This window comes from Lipophrys pholis (assembly GCF_963383615.2).
Source record: "Lipophrys pholis genome assembly, chromosome: 7".
Taxonomy (NCBI): Eukaryota; Metazoa; Chordata; class Actinopteri; order Blenniiformes; family Blenniidae; genus Lipophrys; species Lipophrys pholis.
Genome location: NC_137638.1, coordinates 23,500,613 through 23,526,799, shown reverse-complemented (window position 1 = coordinate 23,526,799; position 26,187 = coordinate 23,500,613). Strand labels below are relative to the sequence as shown.

At 42.6% G+C, this 26,187-nt stretch overlaps 1 protein-coding gene across 1 annotated transcript in view; it reads left to right on the top strand.

The window, feature by feature from the left end:
* Nucleotides 1–581: 581 nt before the first annotated feature.
* The window catches only part of hectd4 (HECT domain E3 ubiquitin protein ligase 4), a 37,146-nt gene continuing 11,540 nt past the window's right edge, over nt 582–26,187 (top strand). Inside the window, exons 1-60 of the mRNA XM_080468365.1 lie at nt 582–935; nt 4,756–5,309; nt 7,511–7,600; nt 7,691–7,818; nt 8,444–8,552; nt 8,892–9,030; nt 9,282–9,452; nt 9,545–9,737; nt 9,854–10,015; nt 10,326–10,439; nt 10,540–10,680; nt 10,779–11,014; nt 11,109–11,251; nt 11,349–11,419; nt 11,533–11,638; nt 11,752–11,872; nt 11,978–12,106; nt 12,428–12,552; nt 12,947–13,100; nt 13,195–13,298; nt 13,464–13,662; nt 13,780–13,899; nt 13,993–14,097; nt 14,228–14,391; nt 14,549–14,794; nt 15,110–15,302; nt 15,514–15,618; nt 15,729–15,817; nt 15,895–16,067; nt 16,409–16,547; nt 16,649–16,793; nt 16,912–17,078; nt 17,194–17,340; nt 17,427–17,611; nt 17,790–17,943; nt 18,041–18,321; nt 18,461–18,647; nt 18,752–18,833; nt 18,942–19,144; nt 19,293–19,428; nt 19,632–19,814; nt 19,965–20,129; nt 20,235–20,404; nt 20,592–20,707; nt 20,804–20,907; nt 21,297–21,458; nt 21,594–21,742; nt 21,864–21,943; nt 22,210–22,373; nt 22,481–22,718; nt 22,807–22,943; nt 23,037–23,163; nt 23,714–23,851; nt 24,069–24,205; nt 24,604–24,764; nt 24,853–25,034; nt 25,115–25,320; nt 25,413–25,543; nt 25,663–25,868; nt 25,969–26,148. Of these exons, the coding sequence (XP_080324491.1) occupies nt 789–935; nt 4,756–5,309; nt 7,511–7,600; nt 7,691–7,818; nt 8,444–8,552; nt 8,892–9,030; nt 9,282–9,452; nt 9,545–9,737; nt 9,854–10,015; nt 10,326–10,439; nt 10,540–10,680; nt 10,779–11,014; nt 11,109–11,251; nt 11,349–11,419; nt 11,533–11,638; nt 11,752–11,872; nt 11,978–12,106; nt 12,428–12,552; nt 12,947–13,100; nt 13,195–13,298; nt 13,464–13,662; nt 13,780–13,899; nt 13,993–14,097; nt 14,228–14,391; nt 14,549–14,794; nt 15,110–15,302; nt 15,514–15,618; nt 15,729–15,817; nt 15,895–16,067; nt 16,409–16,547; nt 16,649–16,793; nt 16,912–17,078; nt 17,194–17,340; nt 17,427–17,611; nt 17,790–17,943; nt 18,041–18,321; nt 18,461–18,647; nt 18,752–18,833; nt 18,942–19,144; nt 19,293–19,428; nt 19,632–19,814; nt 19,965–20,129; nt 20,235–20,404; nt 20,592–20,707; nt 20,804–20,907; nt 21,297–21,458; nt 21,594–21,742; nt 21,864–21,943; nt 22,210–22,373; nt 22,481–22,718; nt 22,807–22,943; nt 23,037–23,163; nt 23,714–23,851; nt 24,069–24,205; nt 24,604–24,764; nt 24,853–25,034; nt 25,115–25,320; nt 25,413–25,543; nt 25,663–25,868; nt 25,969–26,148 (9,493 nt within the window). The 5' untranslated portion in view covers nt 582–788. The remainder of the gene's footprint in view (nt 936–4,755; nt 5,310–7,510; nt 7,601–7,690; nt 7,819–8,443; nt 8,553–8,891; nt 9,031–9,281; nt 9,453–9,544; nt 9,738–9,853; nt 10,016–10,325; nt 10,440–10,539; nt 10,681–10,778; nt 11,015–11,108; nt 11,252–11,348; nt 11,420–11,532; nt 11,639–11,751; nt 11,873–11,977; nt 12,107–12,427; nt 12,553–12,946; nt 13,101–13,194; nt 13,299–13,463; nt 13,663–13,779; nt 13,900–13,992; nt 14,098–14,227; nt 14,392–14,548; nt 14,795–15,109; nt 15,303–15,513; nt 15,619–15,728; nt 15,818–15,894; nt 16,068–16,408; nt 16,548–16,648; nt 16,794–16,911; nt 17,079–17,193; nt 17,341–17,426; nt 17,612–17,789; nt 17,944–18,040; nt 18,322–18,460; nt 18,648–18,751; nt 18,834–18,941; nt 19,145–19,292; nt 19,429–19,631; nt 19,815–19,964; nt 20,130–20,234; nt 20,405–20,591; nt 20,708–20,803; nt 20,908–21,296; nt 21,459–21,593; nt 21,743–21,863; nt 21,944–22,209; nt 22,374–22,480; nt 22,719–22,806; nt 22,944–23,036; nt 23,164–23,713; nt 23,852–24,068; nt 24,206–24,603; nt 24,765–24,852; nt 25,035–25,114; nt 25,321–25,412; nt 25,544–25,662; nt 25,869–25,968; nt 26,149–26,187) is intronic.

The following is a 26,187-nucleotide window of genomic DNA, read 5'->3' as shown; positions in this document are numbered from 1 at the left end:
AATGATTGAAAATGAACGTGAACTAGCAGACTAACAGACCCTACAGTTTCAGACGAAGAGGAAACAACCACAAAAAGCCAGAAAATAGCCAGAGTAGTTATGAAAGGACATTTCATATCTCCTGAGTGAGGGCCCCGGCCCCCGGTCCGCCCGATTGCCCCCACACGCCCCTGGCGGTGGTGTTGCTCACAAACATGCACTCATGAATTTTTGACATGGCCCGCAGTGCATGCTGGGAGCAGCTCGTTGGCCTTGGAAACATGGCGTCGCTCTGACAGCTTGGTGACTCTCATTATCTTACCCAGGCACTGGCACAGCGGCCGGGCCGCTAGCGGAGCTGTCTGCAGCCGGGTCCTAACCGTGAAATGAGATTACTACGGATCCAGTCCGCGTCATCGAAAGACTGTCGTTCAACCGGCGCGACGCAATAACGGCTTTAGCCGGGGTGTCACGCCCACCCTGCTCGGTTCTGGCGATACGGCGAGTTAGCCCCGCTACGGCTAACCGAGCCAGACGGCTAGCAGCCGCTGTTAGCACCGCGGGAGCCCCCATGTAATGTGAAGAAGGACCTGCCGCTGCTGCCCTTTCGCAGCTCCCGTGTCGCCCGTGAGACAAATTGTTCCGCTAGCCGACACCACCGACAGCTCGCGCCGCTGCAAACAACGGCTGCAAACAACGGTTTCTGTTATTGTAGCTCGCTAGCAAAGCTTAGCTAGGGCGTTTCTGTCATTCTGTCACTAAATTTTTAATGTTCGCCCCCTTTGGCATCCCTGTCGGAGGAGAGAGCGATGGGCTCCGGGGCTGTGGATTCGTCCCAGTGGCTTTCAGTAAAGGAGGAGACCATTTTCCTCCACGACGGGCTCATTCGGGTCACGGATCTGGCCGAACTGCCCAGTGAAATCGGAGTATCGGAGCAGGGGGACACCGAGCAAGAGGTGGGTGAAAAGCCGCGTCTCGCTCACACCAAGCCGGGCACAGATACACGTGTGGCTGGGGTGGTTGTTTTTTGTGTGTGTTTATTTGAAGACAATGTGCCTTCAGTATTAACGGCAGCGTTTGCAAGTTTCCTGCCCAGCTTATTATTGATTCACTGTCAAGAATCAGCCTTTATTGACCCACTTCATAACGGAGCTTTCAAAACAAGAGCAGCCATGGTCCAGCAGCCACAGCCTCACCAGAAGTGTGGTCAGAACTGAGTCATCCTCACATAAGGTCTGGCAGGATGAGCACACTGATTCCATAAAGCAAATCAATGAGTGAATCAGGAACTTTATCAAGCCTCTTATTCAGAGATCGTATGAGGGGTTCCAATAGTAATAACGTTTAGCAACAGGATTAGAATACATTTACTTACATGGCAACTTCATGCTTTTCCTGTGTAATTTCAAATTGTATTATGTACACAAGTTGCACATGTAAATGGTGTAACTGCAATACACAAAGGCATGTCAGCACTTCTCTTGGCTCTTTTGTTGCATGTGGAAATTTCACACTCCTTTGCCCATGTAAACAAATGCGTTCGTGTTGTTCTAAATTACAACCCGTTTGTTCAGATATGTTCCTATTCCATGTTTATCTGTCAATCTAACTTCTATGCCAACTTTAACACTGATATAAAACAGTGCAGTTCACCATCTTACACTTAACAATACTCTACGGAATCCTAAAATTTACTAATGACTTTCAGTTTTTAGTTTGTGACTGTGAAAATCTTTTAGTGTAAGCCCAGCTGTAGTGCTGGAGCCTGAGCCAGGGTTAAGTGAAAGGGAGCGCAGTACCAAGACATCAGAGGGGTGGGCATTCCTGGTCCTTGAGGGTTGCAGTCCTGCATGTTTTCAAAATTCTCCTGCTCCAATACACCTGGATTGAATGTATGTATCGTGATGAAGCTCAAGCAGGAAACTTGATAACACGGCAATCATTACTATCGTGTGTTGAAGTGATGGCACATTGAAACGGTGCAGGAATGCGGCCCTTGATGACCAGGAGGGCCCACCCCTGGGCCACGGACAAGATCACCAGTAAACATCTGCGTTTAATTTAGAGACATCGAATAATCCAATGAAGAGGTTTTTGGATTGTGAGAAGAAGCCAGATACGTGCTGGAAAACCATAAATTTAATATAATACTTCACTTTGAATTGTTGCATGTTTATTTAAGTGGTCTGAATCAATTGGGAGTTAAGTTATTACTTAAAGCAACAAGCAGCTGGACACCAACAATGTTTGATATGTTGACCATTTAAAGGATTTCTTTTATCTGTGTTTAGTGAATTGGTAGGCAATTACACTTGCATTGTCTGTGTCATAAAACAAGTGAATACCCTATGAAATAAATAATCCATTAAAATAAGTGTAAATGTATGTTTGAGGAGCCATCTTTTTGGATTATTATTGTTTTCCTATTTCTCAGTACAGTTGACTGCCATAAACCTCACAGAAGAGCACAACAACAAAAAGGAAGGGTTAGTTAGGCTAAGTAATATCAATACAGCAATTTGTGACAGAAAATGGCAAAAATTGTTTTACCAGAAGTTTTACAATACTCTAATTAATTAGACACTAATGTTACACTGCTATTTCTTGTCTATTCCTTTCAGCATCTTCAACTAAAGAAGTGTTTTTTTCAGCTGGAATGTTGTTTCAAATGGCTTACACTTTGAAAATATCTGTTCTATTTAGTTTTGGATGTCAACAAGTGAATTGTGTGTTTTGACTTGTGTGTTTAGAAGATCGGTACCTCAACATGTTTGTACAAAGTGCAGTGTTGAAACCTTTATTTGCTGTGATGTGATCAACAACTGTCAATAACATAAGTGGTCATGATCCTTGTCCATTTTTACTATACACAGACGCATGCATGATAACTAGTTGTTATGACCTGTACCTTTTCATGTGAATCATGTAGTATTTCACTTCTGTTAATCTCCACAGAGTTGGTGGGATCGCACAAGTTATTTTTAATCTGAGTATTTCAACAGTACCAGGTTGAGGATATTTCTGTCCACTATGGGGCTTTTATTTTGAAGTTAGACCTACATAACCGGATGTGTGTTTCACTGGATGAGGCAGACTTGGTGTTGATGCTGATGAAACTTCCAGTTAATAATGTACATGTATGAACCCATTTGATATTTCTGTCCCACCCTGATATAAGAGAGAACATCACATGCTGTTTAATGTCTGTTGATTGATATTAGACAGGAACAGGGGACAATGACTTGACAGCGAGGGTTTGATTTCTGACTGTCTCCACTTCAGTCATCACATACTGATTTGAGCCGCATTGATCACAAACTGTATCCTCTGCAGTCCCAGTGTTTTGTGTTCCCTGTGGATTGACAACTGATCCATTGCTCAGCCCTTCAAAGTCTTTTAAATGAGCTTGATGTTTGTTTTAATATCAGTAGAACAGCTGCATATTGGTTACATGTTAAGAGTCATCCCACATATCATATTCTCTCAACGTTTTTCATAAGATGAGAGCTGCAGAGTCTTTTACTATTCACTCGTCAGCATTTCACTGGACACATGCTGTTAAGTGCTCTATTGTTTAGTTCAGCAGGGATGGATTGGCGGCTGTTTTGTGCTTTTTCATCAGTTTAATGTTTGTAGGTAATATTCCTTTATAGTTCTTGTCACAGTGACGATCAGTGCCCTAGAATATAAGGCACACACATTTGTTTTCAAACTGTATGAAAAGACAGTTTAAGGTAAATAACTTCTTCAGCTTTAATACACAATGACTGTCGAGTTGTAATTTGACTTGAACTTCAATGATGATGGTGTGTACTGTATGGAGGCAAGACTCTTTTGGATAACTGATTAAAGCTTTAGGTGATTCCTTTTGATAATCCTAAATTAAAGTTGAGTGATCTATAGTCATGCTTGATGCCGTCAGGATCATTTGTACAATAAGTTACATTTTTTTCCAAAACATAGCTTTAAAAAAGCATCCTTGCGTCATTTGTAACTCGCCATTGGTTTTCTTCCTTATTCTTGTTGGTTCTCTGGTTCGCCACATTTCTGACCGTGCGTGCTTGGCTCTATAACCGACTGGGTCATACAGAGCTCTTTCCGTAGGTGTTGCGAAGCTGCCTATTTTTATCCACTTGCGGCAGTGTTTTGCAGAGCACAGAGAAGGTGGAGAAGGCCCAGCATCCCAGCTAAGGAGGGTTTCTGTAACATAAGTAGCATTTCTGAAATTGAATCAATACAAATTGGGCCTGCTAAATGGTGTAATGGATTTTTCTTTCCTAGTCCATGATTCGTAGGTCAGAGTGTAATCAATATCTGAAATGCTGCCTAAGTGCACATGAGGCACATTGTTTCACTTGTGATAGGATATATCAAATGTGCTCTGCTATCTCTGATTATTATTTCATAATCCAAGGAACTGTGGAGACAAGATTTTATTATGGCAGTTTACTTTGCTGTATTGCTGTATTGCTGATTTCTGATAGAACATAAGTATTATAAGCAATAACTATTTGAGTTCTGTATTTAAGTATTTGCTGCCTGTGTGCACTGTGAACCCATAATGCACCTTGTTCACAAACTGCAGAGCAGTTTTTTTTTTAACTTTGGACTTTTCTCATTTAGAGCAAGAAGACATTTGTAATTTCTTTCCTCCAAGTTGGACGATTCTAATAGTGCAATGTCATAAAAGTCTGCTTGAAAAAGTACTCATAAATCTGCGAGTTGTTAATGTAAAATGTTATTACATTAACTCTCTTTCTTCTATTTGTCCTTCAGATTCTCACATTTGAGACAAAGAACCCGGTCGAACTTGCCGAGCGTCTGCGAGCCGTTTGTGGAAATCAGAGCAATGCGTACGCACGTCTGCTGGAGTACCGGCTCAACGCTCTGCGTGGGCTGTGGGGAGCGCAGCGGCAACTGGCCCTGGAGGAGCAGCAGGAGCGGGAAGGGACCGGAGGAGCCGACGAGGAGACCCTGGCCCTGCTCAAAAGACAAGGTCTGCTCCAGCAACCCGAGCAGGCGCCCTTCACTTCCCGCGTCGGTCTGCTCTTGGTCTTCCCCCTTTTGCAGTCACAAACTCGCAGTGACCCGGCGCTGTGCGGAGTCACGGCGGAGGTACTGCTTGCTTGCCTCCGGGACTGCCAGCCACTCAGCCTCAGCAAAGAGCCCGCTGACTGCCTCAATGGGCTGGAGGGATTGCTTTGCTCCTGGCTGGAAGATGGTGCCCAGGAGTCAGGCCAGCCGCAAGGACAGGCCCAGACACAGATCCTCCACACACACAGACAGAGGGAAAATGCTGCTGCTGCACTTGTGGCTCTCGCCTGTGCCAGGTGAGGACACACATTCTCTTCTTGTTGCACATCGTACGCTAATCTTAAAAATCCTTAATTGAAATAATTAGTTCAACTGACTGTTTACAAGGACTTATCCGAGTAGCACTTTACAGAAAACCCATCACAGTTGGTTTATTAATGAGAACTCACTTAGACGGAAAGGAAATGGCTTGGGGAAGAACAAAAACAGAAAAGGGACACTTATTTTATTGGTAACTGCATTTACAAGTAAGTCAGTTACTCTTGGAATACACCTTGAAAATAAAGTTACCATGTGGTTAATTCCTGTTAATGTTTTATTTGAGAACGCAACGTGACAAAAACGTCTAATTTGTTGTCTAAAACCAGTGAAGACGCACTCACGCCAATATTAAGTAATCTGTTATATGGCAATATTCTCAAAGCAATGGGTATAAACAGTCTTCACTAGTCTTTGCGATCTGATTGTAGATCTGACTGTACTTGTCATAACCAGAGCTTCCTGTAGTTTTAACAACTTTCATGTTAGGCTAAGCGTTGAGTGATCTTTCAAAGTAATTCTTTCTTCAAACGCATTTGGTCTGATGTCAGATGTGTCTGGCCCGAGCGACAATCATGGCCCAAGGTCAGATTTTCTATGGTCCACGCCGTCTGTCCTCAATTGTTCTATTATTTGACCAGCAGCACAAACAAAATTAACAAATGCAACTTTCATATTCTGACCTTACTTGAATGATGTCCTGTGTGGACCAGACAGAAGCTGTAGTACATGTCTTCATTTGTCATGAAACTTAAGTAGGTAATGTATATCATGATTATTATAGTATTATATAATAAGAACTATACTAATAGATATGAAAACAGAACACTATGACAAAACAGAAAGATATCACTTTTGCGACACAAAAAAGTGAGGTTACACTGCATCCTGGCAGCAGTTGTTTACATAAATTAAATGAAGACATGACTACAGCAAGGTACAAAGTAACTGTCAAATTGTAAAGGTGGCAAACTTACCAAAGTCTACGAAAGATCGGAATTCATTTGTCCAGTAAAAGTGTCCGTTAACCATTGGATATCATCAGATATCAGTAAACTATATGTCCTTTGGCGATTTCACATGATCAAATTAGAAAGATGTTGACACCGCTGTAGGCGTCTGCCATTTGTGAGATCCATGGGTCAGACAGTAATGCACATTATTTGTATATAGAGTGCAGAATGTTTGATGAACTTTCATCTGCTTTGCTTTTGCAAGAAATTATAAATAAATCATCAGAGAATAACAAAAGATGCTATTTTGTTTAAAAAAAAAAGTTTGTATTTCACCATAGCAAAGTCCCTTTTTTGTATTTGAGCTTGAACTCTGGCTTCTGTTGGTGACAACAGATCTTGACTTGTCAAAACCAGAACCCTCCACTCTTTGTTCAGCCTCGTGTTGAGGCTGAGAGCTCTTTGTTGCGGGGAACCATCCAGCCCCAGAGCCTTTTCACCAACTGTGGCAGCTAATTAAAGGGCTATCAGCTTTACTCCCCCTCACCTCTGTTTGGTTAGCTTAGTCTATTGACAATGTGAGTGAGATTAGGTGAGCAAATGGACCGCTTTGTCATGTGCTTTATTATCAGCTGTTGATAGGATGTTTACACAGTAAGATGTCGCTGAAATCAGGCTGACACATTTCTGTTTTCTGTCACCCGTGTATCCATCCATCCCTGGCAGCAATTCCCTGGATTGAGACAGTCTTTTTGCTCTGTAAAGTGTTTGTTCCACCTGATATGACTGCCTTTTGTGCCCTGTTAAAACCTTTCTGAAGCTGTGACAAACCCCAGCTGCTGCACCTCGGGGAACAGCCAGAGTAGCTCTTCAGTAATTCTTAGTTTGCATAGGTATTCCATCAGAATACAGAATCACATGAATGTGTTGGGTTATGTCGGCTCAGTGTCGGATGAGACAAATCAGTAAACACAGCACAACGATAAGTAGGTTGCTGGTTACACCCTGCAGGGAGTTGGGGTGCAAATTAACTCAGTGTTGCATTCTGATGAAAAATATTTTTTCATTTTGAGTCATTGTTTTTACATTTTAATTACTGGAATAATGCATCAGATACCCTCTCAGTATTCAAGCCAAGTTGTTATTCTTCGTACTCTTCCACAAAAGTTCACGGATGAGCTTTCACAATGTCAAGTCTTGGGCTAATATCAGTAATTGTCTTGCAGGGGATCTCTGAAAACTTTCATCCACACGGTTCACCTGCTGCAGAAACAAACTGATTTGGGCCAGCTTCCGGTGTCAGACGTCCTCTACAGGTGCGGGGGAAACACTTTGATTTACCTGAAATGTAGTCAGCATTTAGTGTTTTAAATTATTCAACTAAATGAAAACGTGTCTCTCTTTAGACTTTTGCTCCTGGAAGGTGGCCCAGGCTCTCCATCCTGCCTCCTAGGAGGCAAACACAGTGTGTCCTGGGGTTTTGAGGACATGCTACCCACACCTGATAATTCTGCTGGAGGAGCAGAGAGTAAAGGTACCAAAAACAAAATGTGGATCTTTATTTTAGTGCGAAACATGAATAAATAATAGTCAACAGTAGATGCAACTTCATAATTACCAGGTTTTGAAAAAGATTGTGCTTGACATACTGGTAATTTGAATCTTGTGTTTAACTCTATTTACACCATGCGTCCCTGAACAAGACCCTCGGTCCCCACCTGCCCCACCCTGAGCGCTGCTCTGTGTGACTGCTACTGACGGGTCCTTCAGTCAAAATTGCCCCAAGTGGATTAATATAATGCTTCAATAAATAAATAATTTCATTACATAGACATGCACATTGTGATGAAGTGAATCCAAAAAAAAGCATCTGTGAATTGAAATGATTTTCTAGATAAAGCAGAGGATGGAAGTGGTATTTCGTCCTTATGCAGCTGATCAGCTGACCTCATCGAGAAGCAGAAAATCAATCAGCATAAACTGCATAAGACAAAGAAGAATTTTGGATGCATCCGTTTACACCCAATTTAATCAATAGCATTTTTGCTGTCCTGCTGTCCTTTTTTGATCTCTGCCCCAACATGTCATTCATTTGTCATTGGTGTTTCTCTCTCTGACCTCCACCTGAATGTTTTATTTTTTGGGTGTTTCTCTTGCAGACACTGACCTGGGGCGCTGTCTAGCCACAGATGGTCTATATCTGTATACCACCAACTCCTCTGGGAGAGGACTCAGCAAGCTGGGCTCTGGTTTACATGGGACACTGAGGTAATGTGACACCACTTCAAGTCTGTATCTCTTCATCTGCACCATTCAGAGAAACGCAGGAACTAAGAGTGAAGGAGCACTGAAAGACACTGAAAATAAGAAAGGGAACGATGCAGGCAAATTTCTTTCTATTTATTTATAAACTTCAAATTTGCACTATTGAGAAAAAGAAATCTTAACGTTCTTGTCTTCTTTAGTTTGTAAAAGTGGCAAAGGAGGCAACACGTTCCCCTAATTTCAAGCTAGTGTGAGAGAAAAACATTGTTAAACAAAGACATTTTTGATCATTCAAATGTATGCATTGGTTGCGTGTGTGTGTGTGTGTGTGTGTGTGTGTAGAGGTTTTGTGTATTGTCGAAATGAAGAACTGGAGCCTGGCTGGGTGGTATTTAGCAGCGGTCGCCTCCTTCACCGTCCTTCCTCTTTTGATGCCAAGCCCCATCAGCTGTGCCAGGTCATAGACCCCTTCACCCTCCAGGTAATGTCTACTTTTGTTTCCCTACTTTAAATTTGATTTCGGATCATTCTGTTTGTCATTCATTTCCAATCACAGCTCTTTTCTCAGCTTGTTTGGTTGGGACATTACAAAGTTTGCATTATTTCTCTGTGTGGGTTTTCTCTGGGTTTGTCAGTTTTCTTGAGTTCAGTTCAGTTCAGTTTTGTTCAAACGGATCTGTTGAAATGAATATTGTAGCAATTACCATCTAATAATTATTGTCTTTTCCTCAGGTGTGCCAGATTGTGCCCATGCCAGCCCATCATTTCCCTGTGGGCAGCAGCATGACCACACTGCACCTCTGCTCAGATGGAACCTATTTGTATTGGGTCTGGTCCCCAGCCAGTCTCAACGAGAAAACACAAAAAGGTCACTCTGTTTTCATGGATGTCTTTCAACTGTCGGTGAGTTCTATATGCTATTTCATATAGTGTCGACAGCTTTAGTCCTGCCCATGTCCCTCTTTGATGTTTTCATTGCCTTCATCTCTTTGCAGACACAGACAGGTTTGTGCGTTGCAGACATCTTCCAGGAGAGGGTTATACTCACTCGCAAAGAAGGCGAGTCTTCCAAGTGCTTGAATGAACTTCTCTTGAGTCGAATGTCTCGCTTCCGGGCCTCCCATTCTGCCACATTGGCTGCTCTTACAGGCTCTGCAATCACCAACACGGTCAAAGAGGAACAGACTGGTGAGGATTGAACCAATTTTAATCACAAAAAAGATCCTAAATTCCTTTCGTGTGCTTTTTTTTTTCTTTTTTCGAGAAGTGGAAGCTATGATAATGATCTCTTGTTTATTTTGTAGCTGTCAACACTAGCTGTGGTCTCCCTCTAAAAACCCTGAGAAAGACCCCGATGTATGTATGTGGAACCTATCTAGTAATGCTGGTCTCACCTCCCGGTGTATCTGGGAGTTCTGCCACACGCTCCCTGTTTGGAGGGACGAGCAGCCTGTCCTCGCTAAAAAGTAAGAGCACACACAAACACTGACGCATGCTCACTGTGTTGAGTTAATCCATCTTATCCACCACCAGGCACACTGCTGACTCTTTTTTTGGAACAATCAAAACTAGAAATTTATAAAGTGCTACCAATTACAACTAATCACACCCGCTTCACATTCTGTCTAAATGCATATTGCATTTCCAAATGGCAGCAAACCTTTTACAGCTTAATTGTCAGTAACATTTTAGTTTACAAGAAATGGGCTCTTGTTGCTTTCTACCTAAAGGTCAGATATGATTTAACTTTAAGTGACTGTTTATATTTGTGTTCAGTTTTAGCCTCAAGCTTGGTGTTTAACCTGGCTGATGGACAGTTCAGCAGCCGAGCAGACCTCATTGATGCTCCTGGCAGTTCTCTTGGCAGGGGCGCCCAGGTGGCAGGGCTAGGTAAGCACAACGTCTTTCAGATTTTATTGGTATACTTTTGAGCTCTTGAGTGGGTGCCACACATGACTGACATTTATTTCTGTGATTTTTGATTTCAAAGGCGCCTGTTATGATGCACTGAACAACTTGATATGGACTTGCTCCAGCGACTACATCGATCAGTGGTGCAACCCCGGCAACCAGGCTTTTCATCATGTTTGCCATAGGCTTGGTGTCAGCCATGTCATTAAAGAACCCAAAGGTAGGCACAAACCCACACTGAAATCATGGGGGAGTCTTTTCATTTTCATCTGGTGAGGTAAAAAAAAATTATAATCTACAAAACCTGTTCTCTTGCAGAGGAAACTGTCGCCACTGGAGAGGTGATCAACCAGCTACTTCATCATGTAGGTGCTATGTGTATCCACCAGCTCAACCTGCTGGCCGCAAGCAGCAACAGTTTGCCTCTCGGAGCCCTGTTGGGCAAACAGCACCCCATCGAGGCTCGCCACTTCAGCAGCATCTGTGACATTATGGAGAAGGCCATGGTCAATGGAGATACCTGCATCATCCGCTGCATCTTGGTGGTGTTTCAGGTTAGTTCCAGAATTATCCAGAGGACGTTTTCATCCGATGAGTTAGCCATTATATGATTTATTTAGTATTTTATTCATTGTTTTTCCTTTCCAGGTTGTTTTTAGGTTTTTTAATCCTCAGTCAGAGCAGAATAGGGAGAGTGTGCGTCGTTCAGGTTTGCTTCTATGGCAGCTGCTGATGGCTCCAGTGGATCAGATTGGTTCAGAGATTCAGAGAGAAGTCTGCTTGGCCATTAGGTAAATCAGAAACTTTGTTGAAAGCACTGTATAATCAATGCATGGCGTGATTACAATAATATACATTTGAGTCTTCATGTCTCCTCTGCTTTTGTAGCTCAGGCTTGAATACTTTATATCAAGGAGAGGCTGAACTCAGCAAACTGCTGAAGCTTGTTCTAACTGAAGGTTAGTGATGGAAATATATGTATATGTATGTATATAATTTAATAACAGTTATGTACTTCTGTTATTATTTGTTATGTAGCAGTTATGTATAGCAGCTGTTGTGTAATACTCAGGTGAGAGAAACAGTGGCCTATCTCAACTTCGAGATGTCATCCTCACCAACCTGGCAGACCAACTGCAGAAGAACAGATTTGGGAGTGAGGAAGATGATCACTACAGGTGCCTGGCAACTCTGTCTAACAATATCACATTTTAGTGAAACAAAACTGAATGATTAGCTTTTGTTCACATCAATTTAAAATGATTGATTTTTTATTTGTTTTTTTAAACAGGCTTAGTGATGAGCTGCTGCATTGCATCCTCAAGACCGTGGTCCGGGAATCCTGCTTACTCATCACCAAATGTCAGACTGTTGCTCGAGATGACTTTCAGAAGCTGCTCTCCACTGTGCCCGTATGAAAATCATCTCAGCGAAATTTAGATGCAGCCCTTAATGAACAAGATCGGGCACTTTGATTTGTTCCCAACAACCAAATGTGTTTTTTTTTCCTCCTGCAGGTGGTCTCACCTAGTCTCCGCTACCTCATGGCTGTTCAAAACCATCTCCTTAGCAATACCATACTTATTCGTCCAGATGATGGTGATGACAGTGATAGCTCCCTACAAGGGGAAACAATGAAGGTACAGGTAAACATCCCCTTTAAATACCCCTAACTCTGCATGTCGATTCTGCTTATGATGTCCTAAATTGAGTCATCAACCAAATAAATGCAGCATCTAGACATGAAAGTTTATCAAGGGTACTACTTTGTTCAGTATATGTCTCTAATCACGTTCAGTGGCAACATGTTAAAAATGTATTTGATTAATTTGTGTTGATGAATATATTTTCACACTGTTGCCATATGAATAATGCATGTTCACTATCAGCAATATGTGAATATAATCCTTTACAATTTTGGTGCTTGTGTTACGTAAGTGTGGGCCTATTCTGTGTGTGGTCCTCAGGAACTGCAAACCAGCATCCTTTCCCTCGCAACAAAAATCCTGGTGGGATGTGATGAAGTGCTGGAGACCCTGCAGCAGGTGACTACAGCTCTGATCAACAGCGACATCGCTGACAGAGAAACCAGGTGAGCCTTTGAGTTAACCTTTTTTAAACTATGTCTGCGCTCCACAGTAGTTGACCTTTATGTTATGTCTATATATTTATCTATCTATATAATGAATGCTAATTCATTATGTAATATTACATAAGCAATCCTTTGAGGCTAATCTGTGGTGTCAACTGCAGTATCAAGAAACCACAAACAGACATGATTTTTCTTCTAGTTGGCTCCCATTTGTTATTAAAACAATATTTAGTTTAACCTCAGTAAGTGAGGCCACATGCTCCATAACATAAATAATACCAAGTGTAATTGTATTTATGGAAATATGTTTTTTTTTTGTTTTCGTTTTTTTTCTATTGCCTTGTCATACCGCTGGTGACAATCACCTGAACCTTTAATGTTTTCCCTTCTTCAGATTGAAAGGTTTGGAACAGGTTACCAAGGCCACGATGCTCGGGCACCTCCTGCCAGTGTTGCTCACATCTCTAATGCATCCTAACCTGCAAACACTAACCCTGGCAGATGCACTCATGCCTCAGCTGGTACAACTGGTTCTCTACACCAGCCAGGTTCGAGACAAGAAAAACTTTACTCTATATCAAATATTATTCTTTTAAAAAGCCAAACCGGTATCCTTAAGGTGATTTTACTTTATATTTTCAGACTGCCCTCTTGTTAAAGACACAGTCACCACTCTTCACGGAAGAATCTCTACCTATCAGTGGTGCATTGGGGCAGGGACCGAAGGCATGTACGGCTGATGACAAGTAAGTTTTCCAGAAATCTACCACAAAGAATGGTGAAATTGTTTACTCCCTGAAATATAACTTTTATTACAATCGGAAAAAAAAAGCAAACCTTAATAAAAGGTATAGTGTTGGTATTACAACAACTTTGTATAACTGATGGTTCACTTGTGTCCCTGATGTTAGAATTCTGGATGAACGTGAGGAACCAGGTTTCCTGACCGGTCTGAAGATCCCTGCCCCCTGGGCTGCTGGGAAAACAGTGGAGACAGTGCACCCTGTGAGGGACAATTACAAGTTCAAAGAGACGGTGCACATCCCAGGAGCCCGCTGCCTGTACCTTCGCTTTGATACTCGCTGCTCCTCGCAGTATGACTATGACAAGGTAAAAGACAACTGTGTGCCCAATGGCTGTAATTCTTTGTAGGTTTCAAATAAATTACAAGCATAGAAATGTCATGCAGGTAGTTTTCTTCAACAAGTGTATTCCCTGATATTTTAGTTGGTTATCTACGCTGGTCCCAACACCAACAGTCGTAAAGTAACTGAATACGGAGGCAACACTCTCGGGTATGGAAGTCGCAGTGTTTTAGGCACTGGATGGCCTAAAGACCTGGTCAAGGTAAAGAGAGCTTTCTTGCACAGGCATATAAAGATGATTACATATTTCAGAGGCAGTTTTAAAGTGCTACAATTTTTTGATATTTTGTTTTAGGTTGAAGGAGACACAGTTACATTTTCTTTTGAGATGCGAAGTGGACGTGAGCACAACACTCCAGATAAAGCCATGTGGGGCTTTTCGTGCACTGTCAGAGCTCAGGTAAAAATGAGCACAAGCTCTGGAATCTATTAGACGTCTATATTTAGCATTGTCTGATCATGCTGACACTGTGGAGCAGGGCACAGAGATCAACAACTAATTGAAGATGCTGTTTGTTTCTTGCTTCCAGGAGTCCTCTGAGGATGTCTCTGGAGGCCTCCCCTTCCTGGCAGACCTTGCCCTGGGTCTGTCAGTGTTGGCCTGCTCAATGCTCCGCATTCTGTATAATGGGCCGGAGGTGACAAGAGAGGAAGAAGCATGCCATGATTTGCTATGCTCGAAGCTTCTGCAAAGGTGAAATGGCTAAAAGCAAACACCGCGTCATTTCTCCCAGTGATCAATCACCCTTTTAATACATGTAGCATAATGTATGAATAACAACATAGTATTTCATGCTGCCTCGTCTCCAGTGTGACAAACGTAACAGACCTTTTTTTTTTTTTTCTTTTAGATGCCAGTGGCAGGTGGAAGCAAACGGTGCTATTTCCCCTGCCCTCACTCCAAGCCCATCACCTCTTCCCCTCACCATCGAGGAAGATCGGGAGTTCACCTACCCCTCTGATGTGCTTATCCCGCCACAAGGCCTCATGTCAGGGTCTTACTTCGACTTGCCCCGTATCCGCCTTCCTCCAGGAATCATGGGTCGGCTACGAGAAGTGTCTGGACGGGCCCGACCACAGTTCCGTCCGAGCATCAAGTAAGTAGCACTTTCTGTCAGGTCAAAAGGAAGAATCCGTCATCTTCATACTTTGAAGTCCTAGTTTTTATTATTCAGCCATACCCTACTTTAAAAGTGAACCAAAACATATTGGTTTTCTAAGAAAGCTTCGTTTTTATAAATATGTATATATATTTATTCATCTTTCTGTAATAGCATCATCTATTCATAGCAACCATGATCGGTTAGTGAAATCGAAAAAGCTAGGAAATATTACTTGAAAACCGTCTGTTCACCTTTTATTCTAAACATTTTATTTATTTTTATTTTTATTTACCTCTGTTATATTTCAAGGGAGGTGATCAGGCCTGATGTTATGGAAGAGGTCATCGTATCTTGTGTGATAAAGCATTTAAGCCTGGTGGATGCCCTTCAGTCACTGGTGAACTACCAGTACCGTGAGGATCATGCAGAGGAGTATGACCTTGTCTGTAAGATCATGGCTGAGACCTTCAAGAAAATCAATGCAATGGAACGTCAGCTGCAGGTAAGCTCATGTTGCACGGTAAAGGGCTTTAACAGACGATTTGTGGTGAATTTGTACTCTCTGCATGTAGGACATTCACAGTTTCTAATTTTCTTGTTTACGTTTTCTTTTATCCGTTTATAAGTTTGATTTATTTGAGATAATTGCTTCTTTAAGCCATTGCAAACTTGGCACCAATTCTGTATTAAACTGTGTCTTGTTCTGCTTACAGAGTGTAGCTGAACTGGAACAGAAGTGGCAGAATGAGGTAGAGGAGGCCCAGCAAGGGAAACTGGAGAACAACTCTCCCTTCTTTCATGACTACCACTTCTTTGAGGTTCATTTATTCAAAGAAATCTTTTATTTTTTATTTTTTTTAATCTGAAAACATTATACCATATCGGCTACATTGTGCAGTCATCCTAATCATTATTTGTTTGGTTTCAGAACAAGATGAAGGAGCTGGAGTTACTCTGCTCCCTGAAGGAGGTCCCTCTTGATTTTAGTGACTTGGAAAATGTTGTCCTGGCATTGAGGCGAGTATTTAAATATAATCTCATTTACAATATCTCAAGTTAGTTGATGCCCTAACGTCACACATCTGCACCTACAGGGAGAAGTTCTTCCAGGAGGTGAATGTTGCACACATGAAAAGTAGCATCCCGCTCAACAAAACTAAAACACTGGTAAAAAGTCTGATGAATCGCACTGAGCTGCTGCTCCACGTCACCATCGCTCCACATTGCAGAAGCCTGACGACTACACCTGCAGGCACACCAGGCCCAGGTATACCAAAAATCCTACATGCAGAGTTTTGTCTTAACCCAAGTCCAAGCACAGGTTTTATCGCCTCTACTAACAGATGTTCAAGTCCCATATTGCCAAATCTATACACTGCTGAGGTCTCCCATAGCAAGTTTATATTAAATCTATGAATACATTGATGTAGCTCGTACAAGAGGTGGATGCTAATTAGTTTTAGTCAATGCACCATATGACAGCTGTATTTCTGTCAGTCAGTATTCTCATCAGTGATTTAATAATTCTTGCATAAAGATATGTTAATTACCAAGTAATGAACTCTCAGGAGTCAGAGTTTAACCCAGTTCTTCTCATTTTTGTGTCAGCCTCAGCCAAGTCAGTGTCAGATGCCAAGACCGTGATCCCCATGGTGAAGCAGCCAGTCTTCTTGCGCAGCATGTCTGCGCCTTCTGACTTGGAGATGATTGCAAACCAAGACCTTGAGTTTACGCATGCTCCCCAAAGGTATCCGTTTGTTTGTGGTTGGCATCATAAGGAATTAAGAATTATGGGAATAAATGACGGAAGTACAACTTTTTCCATAATTTTATTTTTTTTGCCTCCAGGAGGCGTCATCATCCTACGAGTCATCGCAGTAGCTCATTTACTCTCCTGCAATCGCTGGCCATAGAAGACAGCAGAGACAAGCCAACATACAGTGTGCTGCTGGGGCAGCTTTTTGCCTTTATTGGGACTACCCCTGATCAGGCTGTGAGTTTCTTACCCATGACTCTGACAGTTTTTCTTATGTTGCTTCTTCGTGTCACTGTATGAGTCCAATTTGGTGCACCCTGCCATGACATATTTTATATATGTGTTTCATCTGTAGGTGTCAAGCAGCAGCTTCCTTTCTGCTGCACAGACGCGATGGAGACGAGGTAGCACACGGAAACAGGCTCTTGTTCATATGAGGGAGTTGCTCACTGCGGCTGTCAGAGTGGGTGGGGTCACACATCTTGTGGGGCCTGTCACTATGGTACTTCAAGGTGGCCCCAGGTAGGAGGAGAGGAGCCAATAATGCACACCCACTCTGAATATATCAATTCAAATGTGAGAAACTTATGAAATTGTGGTTACTCAACACATCTGCGTTTGTGTGTCATCTGTGCAGGATTGAGGAGCTCACCTGTGGTGGAATGGTGGAACAGGTGCAGGAGGCCTTTGGGGAGACGATGACATCTGTAGTGTCGCTGTGTTCTCGCTATCCCATTGCGTGTGCCAACAGTATTGGCTTACTTTGCACAATTCCCTACACAAGGCAAGAGAAACCATTAGGAAAGTTGTTATTGTCATATTAATGAAACCTCCATTGATATCATACTTTTGTTATCATTGTTACTGCAGGAGTGAGGAGCAATGCCTTGTTCGAAGTGGGCTGGTTCAGCTTATGGACAGCTTGTGCAGTTTAAGTGGTCAGAGGGAATGCAGCTCAAATGAGAAGCAAACGAAAAAGCAGAAGGTGGCCACCATGGCTTGGGCTGCTTTCCAGGTGCTCGCCAACAGATGCATCGAGTGGGAGAAAGTGGAAGGTAAAGCAAATTTTCACTCGTGTGAACAATGATCAAGTTAGAAGGTTTTGCTTTTGGTGTGAAAAGGGTACTTACTATCAAACCAGATTAGAATTTTCAATGTGTTTCACAATAAGGTTTATAGGTTGTTATATGCTGTCTTCGCTAATTAGTAATCAATGACTTTTCCTCTGTGAAGGTGGCTCTACTGATGCAGTTCATTCAGGTCTGGCGCGGCAGGTGTCGAGCCTGCTGACCAATCATCTGGCCAGAGCAACAGAGTGCTGTGGGAACCAGGCAGCTGGCAACGATGCTTTACAAGACGTACTCAGCTTGCTCAATGATCTTTCCAGGTACACTTTATGTCTTGTATATCTATCAGGCATAACTTCCGATATGACTTCATGTGTATTAAAAAGGGCATATATGTCATTTTGATTTATATTCCAGGAGCCACATAGGAAAAGCTATTCTGAGCCAGCCAGCTTGTGTCTCTAAGCTCCTGTCACTGCTACTTGACCAGAGACCCTCTCCAAAGCTTGTGCTGATCATCCTGCAGCTGTGTCGAGCTGCTTTGCCTCTCATGAGTGTGGAGGACTGTGGTAATGTGGCTCTGCCCTCGTGGAGCTACTCTATTAACACACTCGATGCTGAGCAACAGGATGCCAGTGACCCAGCCTCACGTATTGCTGCCCTGCTGCTTGCTAAGCTGGCAGATTATGTAGTGCCAGGTTTGTCTCTCTTACCATGTTGTACTTGCCTTATATGAGTGTGTCCTCTTTTATATATTTATTTTTTTTACATTTTCAAACATGCTTTAAGGATAATAATAGAAGAATGTTAACATCTTTAATACTTTCCCTTTGCCAGGTTGTCAGACTCTTCTTTCTCCCAGCTCTTCTGAGCCAGACACTAGTCTGTCCCGTGCCAGTTCTAAAGGAGCTCTGAAAAATGAGGATGCTGGGGAGGAGGGAGAAGCAGTCGATGGCAAACTTTCCATTTTCATCCACAAGAGAGAAGACCAATCGTCTCATGAGGTTCTACAACCACTTCTCAGGTAAGATTTTCACCAGTATTACTGTTTTATTTTACACTGACAGGCTCAGTCTGAGTGTTTCTGACTTGATTTTTTTTGGTTTCAAATTTACTTTTGAAAAGTAGCAGCTCTGAGGGGCGTCCATTTCGACTTGGCACAGGAGCAAACATGGAAAAGGTGGTAAAGATGGACAGAGACATGACAAAGGTAAAGTTGTGATATGACAAATGATGCTTAAGTTCACACTAACAGTAGGAAAAGTCTGGTTTGTGTCTCTGTCATCTTTACCCCTTTATAATTTTATACTTGTCTTAGAGTGGAAGCTGTGAGGTAGTTACAGAAGAGGCATCTGCTGCCCTGAGGAAAGCCAACAAGTGGGCACAGTCTGGTCTGATCGTGAGTGTTGGTCCACCTGTGGAGACTTTGGCACAAGAGACTGCTGGAGGCATTACCACTGGTGACAAGAAGAAAACCGCTCAGACAGCTGTATGCAGAGACAGGAATTCTGAGTTGGCCAGGTACTGTTTTTTGATTAAGTAAACATTACAGTATTTCTATTTCTCTTCAGAATTCTGTTTGTAACAACTATTCCATATTTTGGTCAAATCTCAAAACACACTTTTGATTGTGGTTGTGAAGTCTGTTCTTTAAATCTGCCTCAAACAGGTCAGACCCAGTTCGGCCGTTTATCAGCGGCCATGTCGCCAACAGTATGGCTGCTGAGGTTATCGCTCTGCTGCACAGTCTGCTCACAGCTCCGGAGTCTAACACAGCTCAGATCTGGACGAGCACTGCTGAAAAGGTAAAGTGAATGCTTGTCTGTACACCGATAGTAGTTATACTCATATCTGTAACCGAGCTGTAAGTTTGTATGGAAACTCACTCGGTCATGAATCAATAAAAACCATGTCCAATCTCATCTCCAAATGATTCTTTTATGGCGATATGTGTTTGACATTTATAATACTTTTTGTCATAACCCTGATGGTTTTCCCGTTGTGCTAGGTGCTGTCTCGAGCTCTGATGTTTATCCCTCAGCTTGGAAAGTATGCTGAGAGTATTCTGGAGAATGGCAGCAGCAGTGGAAGGAAATTGGCCAAACTGCAGGCTATTGGCAGACAGGCTGTTGCTGCTCTCTGTGCCCTTGGAGGCTTCAAAGAAACCATTAAGATTGGTTCTGAAGTCCAGGTTAGTTCAAAGGGACAAAATGTATGCATACGTAAAATCATAGTATACATACAATACTCACAGGTTTATTTATTCATCAGACAAAACTTGTTGTTGAAAGCAATGAAATGTAAGCAGCTGTTTCATTGAGTGTGACTTCTCTGCTCTCAGGTGATAGGAAAAGGCGTGCTGGGGAGTGTGGGCATTGTTATGTCCATAAATGAACAGGAGGGTATTGCAACAGTCAAGTTTCCTTCTTGTGACTACAGAAAAGCTTGCAAAGCCTCAGACATTCTGACAGTACCAATATCACGCCTCTGCACTCCAAGATCCGAGGTAAAAATTCCACTAACATATCCAGGGCAATCGTTATTATGGTAGAAAATAGCAACCTGAGTCTCACTTGGGCCTCTCTTTTTTTGTTTGGCTCACTTGCTACAGGCTCTCCCACTCTACAAGCTCTCCATCACTGAAAAGGTGGTTCAAGCAGTCCAGTCCATGCTTTTGCCACAGGAGGGCAGTCTCTCCATCCACACGTCACTCCCTGCCACAGGAGACGGCTCCAGCCCTGTAATGGCAGCAGTCCGACTGCTGGCTGAAATCAGAACAAGGTTAGGATACTTTTATCTGATTTACTTTTTATCTCAGTGGAGATCCTTCACTATACTTAAATATCCTGTCTGAGCCTAAATGTATAGGGTGAAATAGTGCTGTTCTTAATCTTTCTATTCAAACAATGGTACCGAAAATGTATTGTATCACAGCAAAAATGGCAAGTTCTTGATTGTGGTTTTTCAGGGCGTGTTTGGTGATGGCTCAGCTCCTCGAGGATAGCTCCTTCTGTGAAGAGTTCATTCAGCAGTGTCCTGCAGCTGTCGAAGTTCTCAACTTGGTTGCACAGGAATGCAGTCCCGGTGAGGATGCTGGATTGTTCATGCAGCAAAAATGTCTCCGTACCAAATCAACTTGGCAGCTGTTTGAATGTGACAGATGTGTTTCATCTTGTGCAGGGGAGCGTCTTGGCATGGTTGAGGCTCAGTGTGAAAGAGTGAGGATGCTATACCGGGACTGTGCTCGGCCGCCACCTCCACCACTGCAGACAGACAGGCGGCAGGTACTTACTGTCTTTTTTTTAATCTCTTATATTTTTGCAGCAGCAAATGCAAGAAGTCTCTTGTTTAGACATGTGGAAGTTCATCAGGATGTATGACCTGGAGAAAGTGGGACACAATTGTTTTTCTTTGCATAGACTAAAATGTTATAAACTAAATCTCTGAAAATGAAGTATCACATAAATAAAAACGTTTGCTTTTCAAAGAATACTCATCAACCTTACAAATTATGAATTTTCTTGAGCATTTTTGTATGATCACTGAAGAGACTTATTCTATGAAAATCTCAGCTAATACTTCACTCAAGAACATTTTAAGTATGTTGCTATTTTTAACAGTTACGTCGACCCTCCCCACTAATTTCTAAAACATTTGATGTTTGTCTTGGCAGCCCAAGGAGATCACCTGGTGTCCATCTCGAGTCTTCCCTCCGGTCCGTGCGTGCATGTTCTCATCTCGCCTGACATCAGTCACCTTCTTGGCTGATCCGAGTGCAGGAGGAGGTCTTCCCAGAGGCACTTTTATCTATGCCACCTCTCCTGTCCCGATTCAGGTGGGCACTTCACATTCAAATGCTCCTCTTCGATAGTATCTGCTCATTCAAGTGTTGGGAAAGGTATTAGTGAGTAGTAATCTTTTACTGAGATCATGATCATAATCTTCAATTTGCTTCATTTTGACCTTGCAGGCGCCGTCTTTTTACTGGGAGATAGAAATCGTCTCCTATGGAGACTCTGAGGAGGACAGTGGTCCAATTGTGTCATTTGGTTTTGCAACAGAAGCAGAGAAGAGAGACGGAGCATGGACAAACCCTGTTGGCACTTGTCTGTTTCATAAGTATGTTGACTGAGATTTGAGATGTTACTGATCTTGTTCTGTCTGTGACTTGACTGTTGACTGTGTTCTGAAGCATCACTTATCTCTGTGTGTCTGTTTCTTGTCTGTCTGTGTGTGTTAGTAATGGTAGGGCAGTTCATTATAATGGCTCCAGTTTGCTGCAGTGGAAAAGTGTCAGGCTGGATGTCGCTCTACTTCCTGGTAAGATTGGAGATAAAATGTATTGAGAGTGAAGTCTTTCTTTGTTTTGTTTGAATGTCTTAGAAATACGTATATACAGCAACATATGTTATTGTTTTGGAATAAACTCATTAGATAAATTCTAAACAACTGGGTGCTATTTTCAAGAATACCGTATTTGCATTTCTGAAGCTGTTTCCTGCGTTAGTAAAGTTTTGATGTGAGCATAGTACATGTTCATATTGACACATTACACCAATAGTAATGCTGTATTTGCATAAACACAGGTGATGTGGCCGGAATCGGCTGGGAGCGCTCTGAAGGCACTCCTCCACCCCCAGGTCAGGCTCCTAAAGGCAGAGTGTACTTCACGTACTGTGGCCAGCGGCTCAGTCCCATTCTCGAGGATGTCGCTGGTGGAATGTGGCCCCTGGTACACATTCAGAAAAAGGTAAGCGTTCACTGGTTGAAATGTCACAAAAAAAAAAAGAAGTTATTTGGTTTAAATATTTAATTATTAATCTTCAAGTATTTGTGCTTTTACTTTTTGTTTTATAGAACTCAAAGATTCGTGCCAACTTTGGAAACCGGCCTTTTGCTTATGCAGAGGGACAAGCACACAGAAATGCTGCTGACTTGTGTGTGGACCTAGCAGAGGAAATAAGTGCAAATTTTGAAGCACTCCCCTTTGCTATGGCCTCAGACAGCGATAATGATGCAGGGGCAAGTGTCACCTCAGACTCTGGCTCACATGGACCTCCTTGTCGGATTGCAGCTGTTGCTGTTGCCCAGCAACGTATGTTTCTCACCATCTAACTTTGGATCTGAACTGTCATTTTAGCTGTGCATGTTTTTATTCAATCTAACTGATTGTATTGTTGCAGAATACAACAGTGACCTTTCGTGCCATTACAAGGTGGAGCTGAGTTATGAGAACTTAGTCACCTCCGGACCTGATCCTCATCCTCCGCCTATTGCAGATGACGAGAGTGATGATGAGGATGATGATGATGTCCCAAGAGTCAGTAACGTCTTCACTACTCCAAACTGGTTTAAAAATTAATCGTATGCTTTTATTTTTAACTATTCGTATATGTTTTGGGTGTGACTGTAGGAGGATCACTATGCCCTGCTGGTGAAGGCCTGGGAGACGAAAGTGTTTCCAACAATTCGTAGGCGGTTCCGAAATGAGGCAGAGAGGAAATCTGGCTTGGACCAAATCAAAGGAGCTCTGCAGCTTGGTAAAGAATGAACAAACATCAATGTCATGAAGCAAAGCACTCTAACTCAAGATTATTGTCTTCTACAACCATCACTTTTAGAAAAAAGAAGGCCAAAACACCAGAATCAAGTTGTTTTCAAAAGGATGAACGCATTGAGGGGAAAAATGAAAGTGTTTTTTTTTTTTTTTGTGTTCCCTCTAAAAGCTTCAGAAACTGTGACATAAATCAAAACCTTTTTTTGTAATAAGAAACTTGAACAGAATAGGAATGTGCAATGCTGAAAATACCACTGCCTTTTGCCTTCTCTCTGAAAGCAGTTTCAGCGCTTTCAGTTTTACTGGCGATAATTTAGGTGCACTCAGGCAACACTAATTTAATGATCCTCAAACAGATCAGAACAAGTAGAATAACTGAGGGCCACAATCAAATTTGAGATGAAATTAACTGACATTGCAGAGCTTATTTAATGTATTTTGTGTTAGACGTCAGTGTTGATTAAAGGACGGGTCTATTACTTTATGTGCCTCTACAACAACTGTGTTTAATGTTTTGTTTTCACTGGCAACAGGAATGGTTGACATTGCAAGACAAACGGTAGAGTTCCTTTATGAAGAAAATGGTGGGATTCCTCGTGACCTCTACCTCCCCACTATTGAAGACATCAAGGATGAGGCCAACAAATTCACAATCGACAAAGTCCGCAAAGGTATCAAAACAAATGATCTAACCTTCAGCAGATACTGAAAGTGCAGCATTAAAACTCTTAACTAGAACCTAAATGACATTTACATCAGAGGATTTACTGCTTTTGAATTTTGGTAACTTTCTCTTACATGCATCAAAAGCATTCAGTGTGTGCCAAGTAAATAAATGTAAGGTCATTTTTGATAACTGATGTTGATTATTCTGCCTTTTCAATGCAGGGTTGACTGTGGTCATTCGTTGCCCTGACAGCAACAATACAAACAGTACCACAGGCGGGACTGCCCTGCCAAAGTTTGCTATCCGGGGCATGTTAAAGACTTTTGGTCTTCATGGCGTGGTGCTGGATGTGGATTCTGTAAGTGCATTTGATAATTTGGCATTCTGACAGTAAACTAAATTCAATTTGACTTATTTTGTGACAAATACAACACAGTCATCGCAAAACACTTACGTGGAAACACCCAATGATTCACCGGTGGAAAGTAAAAACGCCCTTTAAACAGGAACATTTGCAGAACCAAGCTCAGAGATGGAGACTTTCTGCTGTTCCAACCTGAGGGAGGAATTCCTCATTTCAAGGGAGGAATGGAGGGGGAGGATAGACTCCAGGGGGGAGAAAGAGTGACAGCGTTAGTGACAAGCAATAGTGAAACATCACTGTATGTAAAGTTATTAATCTGGCATCCTCGCAGTGAAGGTAAAATTCATCTAATATATTTTTGTGTGTATGTGTTTGTTTGTTTTTTCCCCCAGGTGAATGAACTGGTGCAGGTGGAGACATATCTGCGCAGTGAGGGTGTTCTGGTGAGGTACTGGTATCCTATCGAGATGCTGGAACGTCCACCCGCTGGGTCTCGACGCACTGCAGCCAATGGCCTGGTCTCTCTGGACAGCAGCAACATTCAAATTCACAGGTAACATATATGAATCCAGCAGTAATGAACACGACCAGAGTAGTAACCTGCACATGTGCTAAAAGCTACTTCTGGTGTTTATCTTCAGGGAACTTCTTCGCTGTGAGAGTGCGCTGGCTCGATTGTACTGTCGCATGGCCTTGCTAAACATCTTTGCCCCCAAGAGTCCCCACACTTTCACACGTCTCTTCCACATACCTGCTATCCGTGACATCACCTTGGAACACCTGCAGCTTCTGTCCAATCAGCTGCTGGCTCCGCCCCTCCCTGGTAGGTCTAAATACATATTTTGAGTGATTGGTGTGTAAATCTTATGTTCTCTGTTGATTGTAATTATGTTTCTCCTGCAGATGGCACTATTAGTTCAAGTTCCATTCTGTTGGCTCAGTCAGTGCTGCACAATCTTGAGGGTCAAAGCTGCTCTCCCACAGACCTGTTTTACCAAGGCAATGCTCAGCCCATCCGGGAATGGCTGACGGTGGCCATCACTCGTGCCTTGCATCAAGGAGAGGAAAGCCTGCTGGAGCTTACAAAGCAGATCTGCTGCTTCCTACAGGTCAGTTCTTATTCTTCTTGTTTCCAAATTTGCCCTTGAATATAGACCAACAGGCTGCTTACTACTGGTTATATGTCTGTTCACTTTGACAGAATGCACCAGAGCAGTTCACATCCGAGGAGTTCCCCATTACAGAGTCAAAAGTTAGCATGGATGTCAGTTTCCCAGGTGCTGCGTTTGTCAATGTGTCCTGCAAAGAAAGCCAGCTTGGCTGCCGGAAAGAGTAGGTCACACTGCTATTTCAGTCATTCGTAATGATAACGGCAGATTTCAACGTTTCTTCAATCATTAATATCATCATATATACTCATATTAATCATATATACTTTCCACTCTTATTAGCTCAAGTCTGTACAAGGCACCTTGGGCTCGACTGATGGTGTATGGGCTGGGGCACAAAGTGCGGAGAAATGGCCAGCTGAATCTGATGGAGGCTGTGTGTTTTCCCTTGGATGCCTCACCGACCAACACAGGCCTTACTCCCCCTCCAACTACTAACCAGTACCCCTCTGTCATCATCCCTACGGATAAAGTTCACATTAAACTCGGTGGGTTTCCTATTTCTGTGAAAACCTTCATATGGGCAGTGTTAAAAGTGATCTTACTCAGTAAATGGGAAATTGACTATTCCATTGTCTTCCTTTGTAGGGGTATCACCTCCTCCTGGTGCTGTGCTGGTGCTGCACTCCCTCCCGCTGGAGTTTCCTCTGGCCATGGCATTTGCTGAGCAGCTGTTGACATGGAAACTGGGCGAGAGCACTGAGCGTTCAGAGGATGAGTTGGACACGGTGCCGTCATCTGTGCTGCTGCAGGTGGTCGAGCTGCTAGGTAGGATAAGTACCGATTATTGTGGAATTTAACGAATCC